At 41.3% G+C, this 19,103-nt stretch overlaps 1 protein-coding gene across 1 annotated transcript in view; it reads left to right on the forward strand.

Moving 5' to 3' along the window:
• The window catches only part of MLLT10 (MLLT10, histone lysine methyltransferase DOT1L cofactor), a gene marked incomplete at its 3' end in the record, with an annotated part of 86,690 nt that overhangs the window by 55,859 nt on the left and 11,728 nt on the right, over positions 1 to 19,103 (forward strand). Inside the window, exon 4 of the mRNA XM_008055911.2 lies at positions 8,336 to 8,390. Within this exon, the coding sequence (XP_008054102.1) occupies positions 8,336 to 8,390 (55 nt within the window). The remainder of the gene's footprint in view (positions 1 to 8,335; positions 8,391 to 19,103) is intronic.

A 19,103-nucleotide genomic window follows, 5' to 3' on the forward strand; every position in this document is an offset into this window, starting at 1 on the left:
ATCCTTTCCACCTCAACTTCCTGCGTAGCTTAGACTATAGATTTGTACCACCACATCTGGCTAATTGTGTGATTTTTTTTTTTGGGTAGAGACGAAGTTTTGCCATGTTGTCTAGACCGGTCTTGAACTCCTGGACTCAAGCAGTTATCCCACCTCGGCCTCCCAAAATGTTGAGATAACAGATATGAGCCATCGCACCCAGCCCAGATCCTCTTCTACTAGATTGAATATCTAGGTCATCTATGGGTTGACCTTCATTAGATTGTCTTTTGTCTTGAGAATTTTTTTTTTTTGAGTTGGATTCTCATTCTGTCGCCCAGACTGGAGTGCAGTGGCCACTCCCGGCCATCGCAGCCTCGACCTGCTGGGCTCCGGCGATCCTTCCGCTTCAGCCTTCCAAGTAGCTGGAACTACAGGTGCACGCTACCACGCCCGGCTAATTTTTGATTTATTGTAGAGATGAGGTCAAGTTACCCAGGAGGGTCTCGAACCCGCGGGCTCAGGCAATCCACTCACCTCAGTCTCCCAAAGATCACAGGCTGAGCCAACAAACCCGGCTGAGAATTTTTAACATTTTTCTGGGCTGGGTGCAGTGGCTTGCGCCTGTAATCCCATCACTTGGGAGGCCGAGGTGAGAGGATTGCCTGAGTGCAGGGGTTCGAGACTAGCCTGGGAAGCTTGGTGAGACCTCGTCTCTACATCAAGAAAAAATTAGCCGGGACTGGTACCCATAGTTCCAGCTACTTGGAAGTGTGAGACGAAAGGGTCGCCTGAGCCCAGCAGGTCATGGCCGCGGTGGCTGTGAGCCTGCTCACTGCTCTCCAGCCTGGATGACAGAGTGAAATTCCAACTCAAAAAAAAAACCAAAAAAACATTTTTCTGGTTCTTCATAGGTTAAGTAACTTGGATTGTCTTCTAGATGTTATGAATGTTATTTTTGGAAAGTTTGGATTCTGTAATATTCCCTTTGAATAAATTGATTTTTTTTTTTAATCAAGCAGGTGATTACGTTGAATTCAAACTGCTGTAGTGTGTTTTGAGTAGCTGCTTATTTCTTTTTTTCCTTAACTAGGCTGCAGGCCAGCCCTTTGCATGTGTAATCCAGGACCAGTGAAAGATTTGAGCTGATTCTATACATAAAAATTTGAGGCCTCCCCCTCTGATTTTCACCTCTTTAGGATCCAGACTTCACTTTCCAAAGGCTAAGGTTGCTCTTAACTTTGTCTTTTGCTTCTTTAGGTATTAAAACAGGAGTTTCCGTGGGCTGACTGTGGCTTGTAATCAGGCTAAAGACTTGAAAAATGGGAAAGTTGTTTTGTGTTAGTCCCTATCAAGTTTTTACTTCACACCAGAGTCTGTGCGCTTTTGTGTATTCTCTAAGTTTGAGGCCAGCTGGGGCAACATAGTGAGAACCCCTCACCCAAAAAGGTAAAAAAAAACGGTAGCTGGTTTTTTTGGGTTTTTTTGAGTGCCTGTAGGGGGCGTTCTTGCTGGGTTGCTCAGACTGGTCTCAAAGTCCTGGGCTCAAGAGATTCTCCTGCCTCAACCTCCCAAACTGCAGGAGTGAGCTACTGTGCCCAGCCTAATATGTATTTTTTTGGTCTCATAATCTGTATACCATTTCATAGGATCTACTTGTGCTTCCTAACACCACTGCTCACTTACTAAAAAAAGAATGGGTATGGTGATTTCTTTTTTTTCTGAGTCCGAGTCTCATTCTTTCGCCCAGGCTGCAGTGCAGTGGCATGCTCATGACCACCCCAGCCTTGACCTCCTGGACTCAGGAGATTCTTCTGCCTCAGCCTTCTAAGTAGCTGGAACCACAGACATGTGCCATCATGCCTGACTTATTTTTTGATTTATTGTAGCAATGCGGTCTCTCCATGTTGCTCAGGCTGGTCTCAAATCTCTGAGCTCAGGCAGTCCTCTCCCCTCCACCTCCCAAAGTGCTGGGATTATAGACTTGGGCCACTGTGCCTGGCGGGTATGGTGATTTCTATTACCATTTAGCTTTTTTTTTTTATTGAGTTGGAGTCTCACTCTGTCGCCCAGACTGGAGTGCAGTGGCCGCTCCCGGCTACCGCAGCCTCAACCTGCTGAGCTCTGGCGATCCTTCCGCCTCAGCCTTCGAGTAGCTGGAATTTTAGGTGCGCGCTACCACACCCGGCTAATTTTTTGATTTATTGTAAAGATGAGGTCTCGCCTGCCCAGGTGGGTCTCGAACTCGCGGGCTCAGGCAATCCACTCACCTCAGCCTCCCAAAGGCGCAGGATTACAGGCTGAGCCACCGAGCCCGGCAACCATTTAGCTTTAAGTGTAGCTGCAACCTGCCCTGTGAAACTTTTGACTTTTGGTTGGTTAACTGTAGGACCTGGAGCCTCATACCAGACCCATTCTTCCTGCATTTCCAACTATAATTTAACCTTCTTTTTCTTTTCCTGTAATCATTTTTCCCCTTAAGTCTCTTATATATTTATTTTTATCTTTAATGGGGAACCACATTCATCAGATATGTTTTTTTGAGTTGGAGTCTCACTCTGTGGCCCAGGATGGAGTGCAGTGTCATGCTCACAGCCACCACAGCCTCGACCTGCTGAGCTCAGGTGATCCTTCTGTCTCAGCCTTCCAGGTAGCTAGAACTACAGGTGTGCATTACCATATCCAAGTAATTTTTTTGATTTCCCGACTGTAGGGACGAGGTTTCGCCAAGTTGCCAGGGCTGGTCTTGAACTTGCGGGTTCAGGAAATCCATTTGCCTCGGCCTTGCAAAGTGCTGGGATTATAGTCTGAGCCACTGAGCCTGGCCACCTCATCATATTTTAATTAGCATTTAGCGATGTCTCTTTATAAAAATTTGAATTAGAAAAGCAATAATTTATTGTTGTTCCGTTTTATACTTAATTTTTTTGAGTTGAAGTCTCACTCTGTCGCCAGCTGGAGTGTGGTGACATGCTCATGGCTACCGCAGCCTCAACCTGCTGGGCTCAGGTGATCCTTCCGCCTCAGCCTTCTATGTAGCTGGAACTACAGGCACAAGCCACTACACCCGGCTAATTTTTTGGTTTATCGTAGAGATGATGTCTTGCCAAGTTGCCCAGGCTGGTCTCGAACTCCTGGACTCAGACAGTCCTCTCGCCTGAGGCTCCTAAAGTGTTGGGATTTCAGACGTGAGCCACCATGCCTGGCTTGCTTTTTTAAATTTTTATTTTAGAGATATGGAACACAATCCCAGGACTAGGCACACAAGTGGTCATTGTGCAGACAAAGTTTGGGCTTCCCTTTGGTGCCCACCTTGCCTGATATATTTTGGAATAGAGGAAAGAAAACTCATGATCTTGTTATCCTTACCACAGTTCTGGGTTTTGTTTTGTTTTTTTTGACTTGGGGTCTCATTCTGTCATCCAGGATAAAGTGCAGTGGCATGATCACGGCTCACTGGCAGCCTCTCCGTCTTGGCCTTAAGCTATCCTTCTGCCTCAGCCTCCCAATAAACTGGCACTGCAGGTGTATACCACTACATCCACCTTATTATTATTATTATTGTTTGTAGATATAAGGTCTCTCTTTGTTGCCCAGGCTGTCTCAAACTCCTGGACTCAAGCAGTCCTCCTTGCTTCAGTTTCCCAAAGTGCTGGGATTACAAGTGTGAACCACTGTGTCTGGCCAGTTTTTTTCTTCTTCTTTTTCTTTTGTTGAGTCAGTCTCATTCTGTTGCCAGGTTGGAGTACAGTGGCACACTCATGGACACCGCAGCCTTGGAGACCTTCTGGGTTCAGAAGATCCTTCCGCCTCAGCTTTCCAAGTAGCTGGAACTACAGGCATGCGCCTCCATGTCTAGCTAATTTTTATTTATTGTAGAGATGAGGTCTCACCAAGTTGCCAGGGCTGGTCTCCAACACATGAGCTCAGACAATCCTCTCATTTCAGCCTCTCAAAGTGCTGGGATTATAGGCGTGAGCCACTGCACCTGGCAGTTTTTTTTTTGAGTTGGAGTCTCACTCTGTTGCCCAGACTGGAATGCAGTCACATGCTCCGCCCAGCCACTGCAACCTTGACCTACTGGGCTCCAGCGATCCTTCTGCCTCAGCCTTCCAAGTAGCTGGAACTACAGGCATGTACTACCACACCTGACTAATTTTTGATTTATTATAGAGGTGAGGTCTTGCCAAGTTGCCGGGACTGGTCTTTAACCTGCCGACTCAGGCAATCCACTTGCCTCAGCCTCCCAAAGCGCTGGGATTACAGGCTGAGCCACCGAGCTCGGCCAGATTTTTTTAATTAATAAAAAATTTTATTTCCCTAGGCATGACTACTAATTATTTTTGCTTTTAGTTCTTGCATTGTCATTGTTTTAAAGCATGTTGAATTTAATGATTAGTGAGTTTTAAAGGGTGTCATTTGGATTTTCTCTTCCACAATTGCTAGACAATTATTATTATACCTAATCTTCTCAAGGATTAATTTATCTCTGACTATAGTCTTGATATTAGTTTTAGTTACATAGATGATTCCTGACTTAAAATTTTTTGAACTTAGAATGGTGAGAAAGTAATATTTATTTAGTAGAAATTCTACTTAGAGTAATACAACCATTCTGTTTTCCACTTTCAGTGTAGTCAGTAAATGACCTAAGCTAATCAAGATTGTATTATAAAATAGGCTACATAGTGTTACATGATCTTGCCCCAACTGTGGGCTTATTATGTGTTCTGAGCATGTTTTAGGTAGGGTAGGCTATGACGTTTGGTAGGTTAGGTGTATTAATGCATTTTGACTTAAGAGTGTTTGATAAAAAAGGGGTATGTTCTGACAAATGTGTCATTAGACAATTTTGTTGTTGTGCAAACATCTTAAAGTGCACGTAAACCTAGATATTGTAGCCTGCTATACACCTAGGTTGTATGGTATACATTAATTACTTGTAAGCTGTAAACCTGTACACCAGGTTACTGTACTGAATACTGTAGGCACTTGTAACACAATGCTAAGTATTCATGTTTCTGAACATTGTAAAGGAACAGTAAAAATACAGTCTGAAAGATAAAAAGTGAAGCCGGGCTTGGTGGCTCAGCCTGTAATCCCACGCTTTGGGTGAGTGAGGTGAGTGGATTGCCTGAGCCCGCGGGTTTGAGACCCGCCTGGGCAACTTGGCAGGACTTCATCTCTACAACAAATCAAAAAATGAACCGGGCGTGGTAGCGCGCGCCTGTAGTTCCAGCTACTTGGAAGGCTGAGACGGAAGGATCGCCGGAGCCCAGCAGGTTGAGGCTGCGGTGGCCGGGAGCGGCCGCTGCACTCCAGTCTGGGCGACAGAGTGAGACTCTAACTAAAAAAAAAAAGATAAAAAGTGGTGGCTCAGCCTGTAATCCCAGTGCTTTGGGAGGCTGAAGTGAGTGAATTGCCTGAGCCCGCGGGTTCGAGACCCGCCAGGGCAGCTGAGACCTCACCTCTACAATAAAAAAATAAAAAAATTAGCCAGGTGTGGTAGCGCGCGCCTGTAGTTCCGGCTACTGGAAGGCTGAGGTGGAGCCCAGCAGGTCGAGGCTGTGGTGGCTGGGAGTGGCCACTGCACTCCAGTCTGGGTGACTGAGTGAGACTCCAACTCAAAAAAAAAAAAAAGTGGTACACCTGTGTAGGACACTTACATGAACGGGGCTTGGGAGACTGGAAGTTTCTCTGAGTGAGTCAGTGAGTGAGTAGTGAGTGAATGTGAAGACCTAGGACATTACTGTATACTACTGTAGACTTTATAAACACTGAAGACCTTGGCCTACAGTAAGTTAATAAAGAAATAAAGTAATTGCTCTACGATGTTACAATGGCTATGATATCACTAGGCTACAGGAATTTTTCAGCTACATTTAATGTTAAGGGACCACTGTTGTATATGTGGTTCGTTTTTATATGATGCATGACTCTTTTGTGGGGGGGTCAGAGACACCATATTCACATAACTTTTAATACAGTATATTGTTATAATTTTTCTGTTTTAGTGTTTCTGCTAATTTCTTAGTGTGCTTCATTTATAGATTAAACTTTATCATAGATATGTATGTGTAGAAAAAAATTGTGTCAAGTGTTTGTTACTGTCCACAGTTCTAGCATTCGTTGGGGATCTTGTAACATTTCCCCCATGGATAAGGGGGGACTGCTATTTTTAGGGGGTTACTGAAGTGGTCCTGATGAAAAATGACGTTGACTTACAATAGACTAATAATGGAGGTTGAGACCAGTGTTTAGGAAGAAGGGCAAAATACGGTGTTCCATTAAATGTGAGGTTAGTGAATAAGTTTTGAAGTAGTTGAAGATTATGTATGCTAGGTGTCTTGTGTGAGCAGTGTGTGGTTGAAAGTATCATTACAAACATGGAAAACTGCAGGTCATAGTGTCATAAATGGTGGACAGAGTTTAGGAGGTTTGTATTTGAATCTGAGAGCAGATCTAAACTGGAGGTAAACTTTGGAAATCACTGGCACATTTTTATAATTTAGTTGGTGGGCCGGGCTCAGTGGCTCAGCCTGTAATCCCAGCGCTTTGGGAGGCCGAGATGAGTGGATTGCCTGAGCCCACGGGTTCGAGACCCGCCTGGGCAACATGACGAGACCTCATCTCTACAGTAAATCAAAAATTAGCCGGGTGTGGTAGCGCTTGCCTGTAGTTCCAGCTACTTGGAAGGATTGCCGGAGCCCAGCGGGCTGAGGCTGCGGTGGCCAGGAGCGTGCCAGTGCACTCCAGTCTGGGTGACAGAGTGAGACTCCAACTCAAAAAAACAAAAAATTGGTAATGGAAATTCTGAGCCGTGAATGAGATTGCCTAGTGTTTTACATGAAATAGCAAGGCATTCTAGCCCAGAACTCTGAGAACTTCATTATTATTATTATTATTATTATTTTGAGTCGGAGTCTCAGTCTGCCACCCTACCCTGACTGGAGTGCAGTGTCACGCTCACGGCCACCGCAGCTGACCTGGGCTCAGGCGATCCTTCCACTTCAGGCTTCTAAGTAGCTGGAACTACAGACACGTGCTACCACACCCAACTAATTTTTTTTTTTTAATTGTAGAGATGAGGTCTTGCCTTGTTGTCAAGGCTGGTCTCAAACCCCAGGGCTCTGGCAATTCTCTTGCTTCCACCTCCCAAAATACTGAGATTACAAGCATGAGCCACTTCTCACTGTTGAGAACTACATTTAAAGATTGGATAAAGGTGATCAGAAAGGTGCTATCAAAGACATAGGAGGAAAATCAGAAGAGTGAAAGACTAGAAGACAAGAAATACAGGCTTTTAGGTCTTATGTTTTCTGTACTTATTTGCTATTTCATATTTAATTTCCTTTTGTTATTTTTTCTTTGCGACTTATTTGTCATACTATATTGCATGCTGTAAAAATCTCCTTTGGGAACAAAATGGATCATAAATAATAAATACTTGTGTGCCCTCTGGACTAGATTGCCATTGAAACTTTAAAATGAAATGGTATTACCAGCTCTAGATTTATTTTTGGTTTTAAATTCTGCAGTTGGAAGGGGGAGGATTTCATAATAACTTTTGAGTACCATTGTGTGTGAGTAAAAATAACTAGAATAATTTGACTAGTTCCTTTCAAAAGGGAGGTCAGCACATGTGAGATCATGACTTGCCACTTAAAGTTCTAGTAATCTCAGCACTTTTGGAGGCAGAGGTGAGAGGCTTGCTTGAGCCCATAGGTTCTAGATCAGCCTGGGCAACTTGGCAAGACTTTGTCTCTACAGTAAATCAAATAATTAGCCAGGTGTGGTGGTGCACGCCTGTGGTTCCAGCTACTTGGAAGGCTGAGGCGGAAGGATTGCCTGAGCCCAGCGAGTTGAGGCTGCAGTAACTGTGAGTGTGCCACTGCATTCTAGCTTGAGTGACAGAGTGAGACTCTGACTCAAAAAAAAAAATTCTTGAGTTTGGCTCAATAATTATTGAGTTTGGCTCAATAATTAAGACCTCTTGACCTCAGTAATTCTTGCAGATCTTAGAAAGTTAAGTGACAACAGGCAGATATTAAAAGCTGTTCTGCAATCCTATGTTGAGAGTATGCGTTTGTTTTTATTAATGTTAGATTTTAAAAAATTGTAATAGTGGTTTAAAAGATAAGATGTGTTTCGAAGAAATTGTTTATCTTGTGCTCCAATGAATATATGTCATTGAGAGCAACTATTTGTGAAAAATATTCTAAAATATTCTTGGGGCAACTGTTAACAGTACAAGTACTGTTGCCACATTTTCAATAGTTGTGAAATTGCAGGGAAGATGTTATGTCTGTGGTAATCTGAAAAATCTCTTCATTTCACTTTTTTTTTTTTTAAATAGAGATGTGAACTTTGTCCCCATAAGGATGGAGCTTTAAAAAGAACAGATAATGGGGGTAAGTGCAGAGATTTTCTGAAAAAAATTTTATCGAGAACTGGAGTGGTGGGGGGGTATTTAAAAATATCTGGTAGTTCATACTATTTAACAAATTAAGTGGTATTTATTACTCAAATATTTTTAGCAGTACTGGATGTAAGTTATGAATCCTTTTTGTATTGAAACACAGGTTTTCTAGTTTGTGGACAAACTTAAGCATTGACTATATTATATGCAGAGAGATTTATATACTTCTAATTAAAATCTTGATTTTTTTGGTATATAATTTCATATAGTAGAAATAATTTTTGAAAAATAAGCCTTTTTTTGTTGTTAGAGCTAAAATGTGTTTTAGATTTTTTTTTCTTTTGTGTATCTTTAGACAGATGATGTTTCCAGTGAATGTTAATTTTAACATCCTGAGAATCTTTATTGCTTGAATGTAAAAAAATACTGACTTCTGTCCTAAATTTTGGTATGCTTTCCTTAGGGCCCTTGTTTATTACTTATTTTCAGTCCTACTTTTAGTTATCTTCCTCAGAGACGTCATATTTCTTTTTAGCTCAGTACTGTTTAAAAATGTTGTAGACATGAATTTATTAAACCGTGATATACTCTGAAAATAACTGATGAGGAAACTAAAAAAAAAGTTGAGCTTTAACTTCTATTATCATACTCTTCCATTTTGGGCAGCCAATTCTAAAGTATTTTTGGCATAGAATACAGTAATGGCATGAGTAAATAAGAGGGAAAAATACAATGTTTTTGACTGGCTATATATATTTTAAAATTTAATGTTCAGACTATGCTATAGTCACATTTTCCGACATAAAAAAAAAAATTAAAAACTCTCTGTTACTTTTTTTTCCCACCTGCCCTATTTATTTATTTTATTTTTTATTTTTTTGAGTTGGAGTCTCACTCTATTGCCCAGGCTGGAGTGCAGTGGCATGCTCACAGCCACCACAGCTTCAACCTGCTGGACTCAGGCAATCCTCTACTTCAGCTTTTCAAGTAGCTGGAACTACAGGCACGTGCCATCATGTGTGGCTAATTTTTTGATTTGTTGTAGAGACGAGGTCTCACTAAGTTGCCCAGGCTGGTCTCAAACCCTGAGCTCAGCAATCCTCTCACATCGGCCTTCTAAAGTGTAGGGATTACAGACATGAAGCACTGCACCTGACTTCCCAGTTTATTAACAAGTTTCCTGCCACCAATGTAATTATTATGTTCTTGCACATCCTTCTTGGTATCTTTTGCATATACAAATATGAATAGACAGATACATAGTTACTCCCCCATTCTCATACTCCCCATTCTCATTGTACATATTCTTTTGCATTTTAATTGTTTCTCTCAGCAATTTATCTTCATGTTATCAGTCTTTCTTTTTTTACCGTTTTATGTAATCACTTTCTAGTCTTATGCTTTTATGAATAATGCTTGTATATATGTCATTTTGCTTGCATGCAAGTATATCTTTATGATTATGAATTCCCAGAAGTTGGAAATGTTGGGTCAAAGAGTTTTTGCATTTAATTTGATAGGTGTTCCCAAATTATTTTTTCTGTAGTTGAACTAATGTATGCTCCCAGCAGCAATGAATGAGAAATCTGTTCTTGATAGCTTTGGTGATCTAATAGGTGAAAGTTGGTATCTCAGAGCAGTAATTTTGCATTTCTCTTATTAATGAAGTTGAGCATCTGTTTATATTTTGAAATACAATTTTTTTTCTCTTCTGTGATTTATTTATTTATTTATTTTTCTGAGTTGGAGTCTTACTCTGTCACCCAGGCTGAAGTGCAGTGGCTGCTCCTGGCCACCACAGCCTCGACCTGCTGGGCTACGACGATCCTTCCGCCTCAGCCTTCCAAGTAGCCAGAATTATAGGCATGCGCTACCACGCCCGGCTGATTTTTTGATTTATTGTAGAGATGAGGTCTTGCCAAGTTGCCCGGGTGGGTCTCGAGCCCGCGGGCTCAGGCAATCCACTCACCTCAGCCTCCCAAAGCGCGGGATTACAGGCTGAGCCACCGAGCCCGGCCTCTCTTCTGTGATTTATTTATATGCTTTTATGATTTAGTTATTGACCTTTTTCTTTTTGACTTGTTGACGCTTTCATGGGAGCGCCTCATATATTATTAAGCTTTTTTGATATGAGTTGTGGACTGTTTTTTGCCCATTTATTAGTCTTTGCTTATGGGGATTTTTTCATGCAGTAGTTTTTGATTTTTTTTTTTTTTTGAGTCGGAGTCTCACTCTGTCGCTCAGACTGGAGTGCAGTGGCCGCTCCCGGTCACCGCAGCCTCAACCTGCTGGGCTCTGGTGATCCTTCCGCCTCAGCCTTCCAAGTAACTGGAACTACAGGCGTGCGCTACCACACCCGGCTAATTTTTGTTTTATTGTAGAGATGAGGTCTCACCAAGTTGCCCAGGCGGGTCTCAAACCTGTGGGCTCAGGCAGTCCACTCACCTCAGCCTCCCAAAGGTGTGGGATTACAGGCTGAGGCACCGAGCCTGGCTGAGTTTTTGATTTCATTAGTTAAATTATTAATCTTATCTTTCATGACTTCTATATGTTATTAAATCATTAGTTAGAAAGGCCGTCCCTATTTCCAAATTATAACAGTATTTTTTTATGTTTTTCTTTAGTTTTTTGGGGGTAGCTGACTGAATTCAACAAATATTGATTGATTGCTTATTATGTAGTAGACGTGGTTCCAGGTACTTGAGACACACCAGAGAACAAAACAAATATCCCTGCCCTCTGGAGCATATCGTCTAGCATTTATTGTCACTTCACCGGCATACTGTCTGTGGCCCTGGGCAAGTACCACACTTCAGTGTGCCTCTGTCCTCAGCCGCCCAAAGGAAAAAAAACAGGCCTAGCTTAGACATGGTTATTGTGCTTAGTATATTACAGATGCCATACAAAACACCCACCCCAACCCATCACTCAGGCAGCAGATAGGGCTGGAGGTTGATTTTTAATTATAAAGTACAATGTGGAGATGGCAGAGGCATTTGAGCCAGGTTTTCTGTGTTATAGTGGTGGTCAGGAGGATTGGGGAGTTGCACCAGGGCCTGGACTGGCTACACAAACTCTTTGTTACCGCTGCTTCTAGGACACTGCTTTGTTGAGAAGGTCCTTAACTTTTTCTCTAGCTTTCAGTGCCATCTCCTTTGCCGCCTTCTCTTTGACCTCCTTGGGTATCTCAACAAATGTTTTGGAAGGGGCTTCACCTTGGACAAGATGTAAACAAAACCCTTTATAATCTCGGTCACATGGCTTTTGAACTGGGCAAGATCAAATTTCTGGACAGCTCTGGAGACACCAAATTAACTACATGAGACCCTGACATTATGGTGGATTTGGTCCAGCTGCTACAGCTGTTATGGAAGTCTTCATGGTAAACAAACGTATTGTTCCTTCATCACCATCAGCTGCTTGTGGTTGGTGTTCCAGGTGAAGGTGATCATTGTCTGATTCTGTGGGTCCACAATAGAGTCCTCCAGGATGGACACGAATGAGCAAAAATGGCAGGAAACAATTGCTCATCCTAGCATACATCCTGTTGTTCTTGGTCAGGAGTTACCAGGATCGAAGCTTCTGTTCAGGGTTTGTCTCCCGGTGTACTGTTTCAAGACATGTTTGTTATAGGGATTTGGGTTCTGCTGCCAGAAGGCAGGAACACATGGTTCCAGGAACTCCAGAGCATGTTCTGATTCAGGAATTACTTCACCCTCATCCTGGCCAGGGTAGGCTTAGTGCCCACTCAGCACCAGGGGCATGGAATCTGGAATCTGGGTGCAGGCATGCAGCTTATCTTTGCCACTTCCTCTTCTATGGTTTAGTCTTTGATATAATTGGAATGTATCCTTGTAATACAATGTGAGGTATGATCCAACTTTATTTTTTCTTAGATGCTAAGATGTATTTGTCCTACTATCATTTATTGAACAGTTCATCTTTTTTGTTTGTTTTTCTGATTGGAAATGCCATCTCTGTTATAGTTGAAATCTGATGTGTATTTTTTTTTTTTTTTTTGAGTTGGAGTCTCACTCTGTCACCCAGACTGGAGTGCAGTGGCTGCTCCCAGCCACCGCAGCCTCGACCTGCTGGGCTCCGGTGATCCTTCTGCCTCAGCCTTCCGAGTAGCCGGAATTATAGGCATGCACTACCACACCCGGCTGATTTTTTTGGTTTTTATTGTAGAGATGAGGTCTCACCAAGTTGCCCAGGTGGGTCTCGAACCCGCAGGCTTATGCAATCCACTCACCTCAGCCTTGATGTGTATTTTTTAAAAAATCAGACTAAATTGTGCTCTAAAAGTGATTTGTAAGTTATTTTGGAACCTAGAATGCATTTTCCCATAGAGATGCTAATTATATGTCCAGGCTAGTTAACAAAACCCCACAATGTACCTGGTGTATCATTTTAAAATATCTAATGTTCATTTATCATGCCAGAAAATCTGTTCCAGGTTTTAGGCTATTTTTTCTTTTCCTGGCAATCAGGATTAGAAGTTTCTCAATTTAACTTTTAATTTTTCTAAATCTCAACTGCTCCATAGGTCTTACTTGTTAAAGGTAAGTAGTGTTTTAACATAGTTTGGTGAGTAAAAAGTGAGATATTTTTGGCAAATGACAAAGACACAGGTATATTGAGGAACTGAACATAACGGAGAATTGAACTGTGAGATTTGAGTGGTGAGCTTTCTGAGAGGTGAGGCTGATGATATAGGCAGGTTTTTTCTTTTCTCTTTCTTTTCTTTTCTCTTCTCTATATTCCCCCTTTTTTTCTTTTTCATTTCCTTCCTTTTTTTCTCATACTAAGGACTTGATCCTACTGACTGTGGTGAGCCATTTAATCTGGGGAATAACATGAAATTTCTATTCTAGAAAGATCACTCTGATGGCTTGGTAATGAATGGGTTAGAAAAACGTGAGACCAGATTAACTATAAAAAAGAAAAGTGGAACTGCATGTTAAGTACATTTAGAATAGTCATAGGTAACTTAACATTGGGGATACATTCTGAGAAATGCATCATTGGGGCAACAACGTCATTGTATAAACATCATAGAGCATGCTTATACAAACCTAAATGGTATATAGCCTGACAGTCCCCAGCCCTTTTGGCATCAGGGACCAGTTTCTTGGAAGACAATTTTTCCATGGATGGGGTGAGAGTGGGATCATCAGGCATTAAGATTTTCATAAGGAGCACACAGCTTCACCCCTTACATGCACAGTTCACAATAGGGTTTATGCCCCTACAGAAATCTAATGCTGCTGCTGATCTAACAGAGCTCCACTCTCGTTGCTTTTCAGGCCGTGGATGGGTACTGGTCTGTGGCCCTGGTGTTGAGAACCCCTGGTATAGCTTACTATATGGTATAACCTGTTGCTCCTAGGCTGCAAACCTGTGGAGCAGGTTACTGTACTGAATACTAGAGGCATTTGTAACACAATAGTATTTGTGTATCTAAACATCTAAACATAGAAGAGGTACAGCGAAAATACAGTACTATAACCTTATGGGACTTCTTTTATATATGCTGCCTGTTGTTGACCGGAATGTAGTCAGCAGCATATTGCCTGGGGGATGTTGTTAGAGAAATCATTTAAATTATAGAGAAAGAAATCATTTAAATTATAGAGGCAATTCAGTCTGTCATTCTACTCACTGAGCATATGCTCTAGGCAAACCTACATAGAAATTCCTTGTGAATGATTTTGAAGTTTTCCTGACTATCATTGACAGAACTATGAAATGTTTTATTGAGGGAGCCAGGCAAGAGAGGTGGTGATGGCTTGCTTACATTCTTGAACAAGAAATTTCAAAATTAATCGAGGGCCATTGATTGACTCTATTTAACTAACCAAGAAGAAATTATAAAATCTAACAGGTTGTTTATTCAAAGCCACATACAATGTAATGTATTCTCTCTGTTGAAATTTAAGGGAATTTTCAAGGATATGTATGCTTATGCTTGTTTTTTGCTTTATGCTCTTATTTTACCCAGTCCTCTCGAAGATGAGACTTTGCTTTATTGCAGAAAGTTCAGGTTAGAGAGGATGAAGGAATGATTGAAGACAAGAAGTAGCAGGAATAAAAATTAGGGAATGGACATCAGAGGTGATAAGATGGTAACATTTTATTAGGTTTTTAAAATTTTTTTGAGTCAGCATCTCACTTTGTTGCCTAAGTGGGAGTGCAGTGGCACAATCACAGCTACTGCAGCCTTGGCCTGCTGGGCTCAAGCGATCCTTCCATCTCAGCCCTTCCAAGTAGTTGAGACTACAGGTGGATGCCACCATGCTGGCTAATTTTTTGATTTTTTTTTTGTAGAGAGGCAGTCTTACCAGTTTGCCCAGGCTAGTCTTGAACTCCTGGGCTCAGGCAGTCCTCTTGCCTCGGTCTCCCTAAGTGCTGGGATTACAAGCATGAGCCACCGTGCCCTGCCTATGGGTATGTTTCTTAAAAATATTTTTATTATGGGAAAAACTTAGCTTACATGAAAACAAAATGACCAGATGATGACCATCACCTATCTTTAGCAGTAATCAAGACATGGCCATTCTTTGTTTTATACTATATACCTTTTTCTACTCAATTTTTCTTACTATTTTGAAGCAAATCACAGATATCATAATCCTTTCACTTTTATTTTTAAAAAATTTTTGATGATAGTTTTTGAGTTGGAGTTTCACTCTGTTGCCCAGGCTGCAGTACAGTGGCACACTCATGGATAGCGCAGCCTTGACCTGCTAGGCTCAGGCGATCCTTCTACTGCAGCCTTCCAGGTAGCTGGAACCAAGGTGTGCACCACTACACCTGGCTAATTTTTTTTTTTTTGTAAATAGGAGGTCTCTCCAAGTTGCTCAGGCTAGTCTCGAGTCTCTGGGCTCAGGTAGTCTTGCTTCTTCCTCCCAAAGTGCTGGAATCATAGGCATGAGCCATCTCATTTGAGGCGGAAGGATCACCTGAGCCCAGCAGGCTGAGGCTGCGGTGGCCATGAGCGTATCACTACACTCCAACCTGGTGACAGCGTGAAACTCTGACCCCCCCCAAACAAAAAGACCTAAGACATATATCAAGCAACTGGAACGCATACACCTTATTTGGATACTGATGAAATCAATTGTGAATGAAATAGGAGCCAATCAGGAAAATCTGAACAATGAATGGATGGATGTTTGAGAGATTTTTAAAAACTCTTGTCATTTTTAGGGTTGATGAATGTGAATTTTTTTTTTTGGGTGAGTCAAAGTCTTAGTTGCCCAGGCTGGAGTGCAGTGGCATGCTGCTCAACAGCCACCGCAGTCTTAACCTGCTGGACTCAGGAGATCCTTTTGCCTCCAAGGAGCTGGAACTATAGGCGCGCACAACCATGCCTGGCTAATATTTTGATTTATTGTAGAGACAAGGTCTCACCAAGTTGTCCAGGCTAGTCTCGAACCCCTGAGCTTAGGCAGTCCTCTCGCCTGAGCCTTCCAAAGTGCTGAGATTATAGGTGTGAGCCACTGCTTCTGGCTGAAATAGGAACTATTTTAAAATTCATATGGACTCTCAAGGGGCCCTGAATAGCAAAAAAATTTTGATAAAGGAGAATAAAGTTGGAGGACTGTCACTTGCTGATTTTAAAATACATTACAAACCACAGTAATCAGAACAGTGTAATGCAATACTGGCACAACGACTGACAAATAGACCAATGGAATACAATGTAGAGCCTGGAAATAAATCCTCATGTATATGGTCAAATGATCTTTGACAGGGTGCCAAGATCATTCAGTGGGGAAGGACAATCTTTTCAGCAAACGATGTTGGAAAACCTGGATATCCACATGCAAAAGAATAAAGCCAGACCCTTATCTTTTTTTTTTTTTCTTTTTGAGTTGGAGTCTCACTCTTTTGCTCAGACTGGAGTGCAGTGGCATGCTCTCGGCCACCGCAGCCTCAGCCTGCTGGGCTCCGGCGATCCTTCCACCTCAGCCTTCCAAGTAGCCAGCAGACCCTTATCTTTTACAGTCTATATAAAAGTTAACTCAGTGGATTAAAGAACTACAACATAAGACCAATAACTAAAACTTATAGAAGAAAATATAGGGAAAAAGCTGTATGACATTGTACTTGGCAGTGGTTTCTTGGATATGACACTAAAAGCACAGACACTGAAAGCTAAAATAAATGGAATTACATCAATTTTAAAACTTGTGCACCAGAGGACAAGGCAGAGTGAAAAGACAACCTATTGAAGAAGAGAAAATATTTACAAATTGTGTATCCAATATGGGGATAGTATTCAGCATATGTAAAGAGCTGGGCACAGTGGTGCATGCCTGTAGTTTCAGTTATTAGGAGGTTGAGGTGAGAGGATTGCTTGAGCCCAGAAGTTCAAGGCTGTAACGTGCTATGATTGTGCCTGTGAATAGCTACCCCACTCTAGCCTGGGTAACATAGTGTGAGACCCCCATCTCTAAAATAATTAAGGGAAAAAAAGAGAAATTCTGCAGGTCAACAATAAAAATCAGGTAACCCAATTTCAAATTGGGCAAAAGAGTTGAATAGATATTTCTCCAAAAATAATATACATATAACCAACAAACATATTAAAAGCTGCTTAACATCACTAATCATCAGAGAAATACAAATGAAAACCACAGTAGGATACTACCTCATACTTGTTAAGATTTTTAGTACACTTGTTGGAGAGGATGTGAAGATAATTGGAACTCTTGTGTGTATCATTGGTGAAATTTTAAATTGTGCAACTGATATGGAAGACAGTATATAGGTTCCTCAAAAAATTAGATGTATAACTGCCATATGATTGAGCGATCCCACTTCTGAGTATGTATCCAAAATAATTGAAACTGGGTGTATATCCAAAAGCACTGGATATATACTGGGTCCTGAAGGGATGTTAGTCCACCTATGTTCATAGCAGCACTATTCACCAGAGCCAAGAAGTGGAAAAAATGTAGATGTCCATGGTTGCATGAAAGGAGAAACAAAATGTGGTATATACATACAGTAGAATATTATTCAGCCTTAAAAGGAGAAGAAATCCTGTTACATGCTACAGTGCAGATGAACCTTGAGGACGTTAAGTGAAATAAGCCAGTAACAAAAATCAAGTAATGTATGCTTCCACTCATACAAGGGACTCAGAGTAGTTAGATTCATAGATACAGAAAATGAAATGGTGTTTACTAGGGGGAAGGGGAGGGAGGAAAGAGGAATTGTTGTTTAATGTGTACAGTTTCAAATTTGCAATATGAAAAGGTTCTGGAGATCTATTTTACAACAATGTAAATATACTTAACACTAGTAAAAATTAAGATCAATTGTTAATTGCTAATTTAGTTTGGAGGGGTGTATGTGTATCTTTTAATCACAGTTAACAAAACAAAACAATCTGCATACCTTTATTTTTCTGGCCTTACAGCATTAACCAAGACTTCCATCATAATTTTGAGTAGAAGTGATGATAGCAGGCATCCCTTTCTTATTTTCTATTTAGAGGGCTTATTTTAAGCATCTCACCATTAAAATATGAGGATATTTTAGTTTTTCTTTGCTTGTTTTATTGTTTGATTTTATTTATTTATTTATTTATTTTATTTTATTTTTTCTTTTTGAGTCCGAGTCCTACTCTGTTGCCCAGGGACTAGAGTGCAGTGGCATGCACACGGCCACCCCAGCATTGACCTGCTGGACTCCAGTGATCTTTCCTCCTCAACCTTCCAAGTAGCCAGAACTACAGATGCGTGGTATCATGCCCAGCTAATTTTTTTATGTATTGTAGAGACAGGGTCTTACCAAGTTGCCCAGGATGGTCTCGAACCCCTGAGCTCAGACAATCCTCTCACCTTGGCTTCCCAAAGTGCTGGGATTACAGGACTGAGCCACTGCGCCCGGTCTGGTGGGACCTTTTCTAGTAAAAATGTGTAATGCTGTAAGTTTCCCTCTAAGTACTGATTTTACTGCATCCCACTATTTTGGTGATGTTGTATATTTGTTGCCATTTAGTTCAAAACATTTTCCAATTTTCCTTGTGACTTGCTCTTTGACTAATAAATTATTTAGAAGTGTAATATGTATTTTTGATGTATTTGAGGTATTCCTAGATAATTATTTTGGTTGCTAATTTAATTTCATTTTGATCACTGAATAAATACACTCTAGATGATTTCAGGGTTTTTTGTTTTTGTTTTTTTTCCAAAGCAGGATTTATTGAGTAGACAGAAAAGCTCCCACAGTGGGAGGGGACCCAAGGGAGTTGCCGGATTTCAGTTTTTAAAAGTTCACTAGACTTACATTGACTAATTTTACACTGACTAATTTTTATTTTTTATTTTTTGTAGAGATGAGGTCTCACTATGCCTAACATATGGTCTGTCTTGGAACCATGTGCACTTTAAAGGAATGTGTATTCTGCAGTTGGATATATTGTTCTCTAAGTGTCAATTAAATCAGGATAGTTGATATTGTTGAACTTTTTTGTGAGTCTTCACTAATTTTTTTTGTCTTGTTGATCTATCAGGTGCTAAGAATGGTCTCTTGTCCCTTTAATTCTGTCAAGTTTAGCTTCATGTGTTTTAAGGCTTTAATAAAAGGTGCAAGCCGGCCCGGTGGCTCAGCCTGTAATCCCGCGCCTTTGGGAGGCTGAGGTGAGTGGATTGCCTGAGCCCGCAGGTTCGAGACCTGCCTGGGCAACTTG

This window comes from Carlito syrichta, unplaced genomic scaffold (genome assembly GCF_000164805.1).
Source record: "Carlito syrichta isolate Samal-C Ts95f unplaced genomic scaffold, Tarsius_syrichta-2.0.1 Scaffold302026, whole genome shotgun sequence".
NCBI lineage: Eukaryota > Metazoa > Chordata > Mammalia > Primates > Tarsiidae > Carlito > Carlito syrichta.